Source organism: Nicotiana tomentosiformis, chromosome 4 (genome assembly GCF_000390325.3).
Source record: "Nicotiana tomentosiformis chromosome 4, ASM39032v3, whole genome shotgun sequence".
Taxonomy (NCBI): domain Eukaryota; kingdom Viridiplantae; phylum Streptophyta; class Magnoliopsida; order Solanales; family Solanaceae; genus Nicotiana; species Nicotiana tomentosiformis.
This window is the reverse complement of record NC_090815.1, coordinates 117581927-117584956: the sequence shown is the minus strand read 5'-3', so window position 1 is coordinate 117584956 and position 3030 is coordinate 117581927. Positions and strand designations below refer to the sequence as shown.

The 3030-nt window shown below is 39.0% G+C and overlaps 1 protein-coding gene across 1 annotated transcript; it reads left to right on the top strand.

Annotated features, from left to right (window-relative positions):
- LOC104094067 (uncharacterized) lies at positions 1-495 on the top strand. Its single transcript, XM_009599925.2, has one exon. The coding sequence runs from the start codon at positions 1-3 to the stop codon at positions 493-495; it is 495 nt and encodes a 164-aa protein (XP_009598220.2).
- Positions 496-3030: the final 2535 nt, after the last annotated feature.

Sequence of the window (3030 nt, the reverse complement as noted above, 5' to 3'; positions counted from 1 at the left end):
ATGAGTACTTCTGAGTTGGTAGCTGTTTTAAGGAGTATGGGAGATAAGGTACGATGGCCAAAGGAAATGAGATCAAACCCAAACAGAAGAAATCCAGATTTCTTGTGCGAGTTTCATAATGACCACGTCCATAGAATATCAGATTGCAGACTGTTACAAGGTGAGGTAGAACATTTGTTGAAGCAGGGATACTTGACAGACCTGTTCAGCGAGAAAGGTAAACAGTCTTACATAAAGAATAGACAAGAACCTCCAAAACTTCCATCTCCAAAGAGAATAGTGAACGTGATAAGTGGGGGAGAAGAAGTCAACGGTGTAACGTACACAACTGCGAAAAAGATGACGAAATTCACAGTAACCCACAGAAAGCAAGTTCGACAAACCTTGGAAGAAGATAGCATAACATTTGATGATATAGATGCGGATGGCTTAATGATTCCTCACAATGATGCACTAGTAATATCTTTACTTATACATGATACTAATGTAAAATGAGTTTTGATTGATCCAGGTAGCTCCATGAATATTATCTTATTGTGAGTGGTGAACGAAATGCAAATTGGCGACCAGATGATAACAAAAGCACGCTCCTTATCTCGATTCAACAATTCAACAGTTATTACGAAGGGTGAGATAATGTTAACTACATTCACGGAAGGAGTAATCAAAGAGCGAAATTTCAAGTAATAGACACGGACATGGACTATAATGTGATTCTTGGGAGGCCATGGATTCATGGAATGGATGATGTGCCCTCTACGTTACAGCAAGTTATTAAGTTTCTTTTAAAATGGGGAATTCAACAAATTCAAGGAGATTAACAAACTTCTAAGAATATCAATTCAGTGGTGCGGTCACACATGGAAAGCATTGATACAAATGAGGATTTCGTGGAAGACGTGGTAAATCAAATCTCATATGAAAATGTATCAAAGAAAACTGATATGGATTCGAGACCGGATGTAATTCAAGAACCAGAGGAGAATGAAAACATCAAAACAACAATTGAGGAACTCGAAGCTGTTGTGCTATTCGAACAATGGCCAGATCAAAAAGTTTATATTGGACCAAAGTTAAGCCCAGGAATGAGAGGTATACCTCCGGAGGTGATGACTCATAAATTGAATGAAGATCCATCATACGTACCTGTCAGGCAAAGAAGCGGAAGTAAGGTCCATTCAAAAATCAAGTGATTCATGATGAGGTACAAAAACTCTTAAAGACCGGTTCAATACGTGAGGTAAAATATCCTAATTGGTTAGATAATGCTGTGGTAGTTCCAAAAAAGAACGGTAAATGGCGAGTTTGCGTAGATTATACTGATCTAAATAAAGCTTGTCCAAAAGATTCATTCCCTTCACCGCATGTAGATCAATTGATTGATTCTTCCGCATGTCATGAGCTATTGAGTTTTTTAGATGCGTATTCAGGTTATAATCAAATAAAAATGGACCCTTTGGATGAAGAAAAAATTTCATTTATTACGGACAAGGGGACTTATTGTTATAAAGTCATGCCTTTTGGTTTGAAAAATGCTGGAGCCACATATCAAAGGTTGGTGACCAAGATCTTTCAAGAACACCTGGGAAAGACTATAGAAGTATATATTGATGATATGCTAGTGTCACAACCCAAAATCCTAACCTGTCGTGATGGCGCCTATCTCGTTACTAGGCAAGCCGATAATCTCAATAAACCATAATTTCCTTTAAGTTTAAAAATATAATATTGAATACAATACAAGATCCCACAAATACTGATACGAACACTCCCCAAAACTTGGTGTCACTGAGTACATAATTATCTAATATAGATACAATTCAAAAGAAGACGGTCTATAATAGTCTAAGACCAAATACAGTAAACAAGGAGGCAAGGAAGGAGATACAAGGTCTACAAAACACGGCAGCTACCTCTGAATCTCCGAAAAATTAACAGTGCGAGAAAATCAACACCTGCTATGTTCAGAAGCACCTGGATCTACACACGAAGTGCAGGGTGTAGTGTGAGTACAACCTACTGAGAAAGTAACAGTAATAAATAAGGAATTGAAGATAGTGATGAGCTACACAGTTATAGTTCATTTCTAGTAATTCTAACAGAGAATAGACATGCTTTCAAATCCAGCAGTTTAAGTCAAATCAATTTATACTGTTCAAGTTCATGTAATCCGGATATAAATCTTTCAGAGAATTTCATAACAATGACAAATAGCAACTAAGTGCAACAACAAATGAAAAGAAAGTACAACCTCTCAGGGCAACAGTCACTCCGCTCGTCACAACAACTCAACCACTCGGCTCTCAGCCCTCAGCACTCACACTCAATGGGTACCCATGCTCACTGGAGGTGTACAGACTCCAAAGGGGCTCCTACAACCCAAGCTCTATAATCTGCACGGACAATTCACGTGTTGCACGGACAACTCACATTCCATAATATAAATTTCTGGATCCGCACGGCCAACTCACGTGCAGCACAGCCAACTCACATGCTGAACGGCCAACTCACGTGCTATAGTATAATATAAGGATCTGCACGACCAACTCACGTGTTGCATGGCCAACTCACGTGCTATGGTATAATATCTCACAATCATGCCCTCGGCCTCACTCAGTCATAAAGCTCTCCAGTCTCCCGGGCTCTTCACAATCATAAAATCAGCCCAAACAACAATGATATGATACATCAATAATGAACAATAGAGACTGAGATAAAATAATCAAGTAAGCTGTGGCTGAGTACAAAAAAATAATTTAAGCAGATAATTCACATGTACACGACCTCTGTGGGTCCCAACAATACTAATATATAGCCTAAACATGGTTTCTAGCATGACTTATAGTCAAGTTTTCACAACACCTAAAGAGCACATAACTATCAACAAGCTATTCAGCTTTATAGTTTTCACGGGACGGACCAAGTCACAATGCCCTCGGTGCATGCCCACACGCCCGTCACCTAGCATGTGCGTCACTTCTAAAATAATCACATGACACAAAATTTTGGGGTTTTATACCCTCAGGACCC

What these genes read in the sequence shown, in the direction of transcription:
- LOC104094067 (XM_009599925.2), top strand. Translation starts at nt 1, where the DNA reads ATGAGTACTTCTGAGTTGGTAGCTGTTTTAAGGAGTATGGGAGATAAG.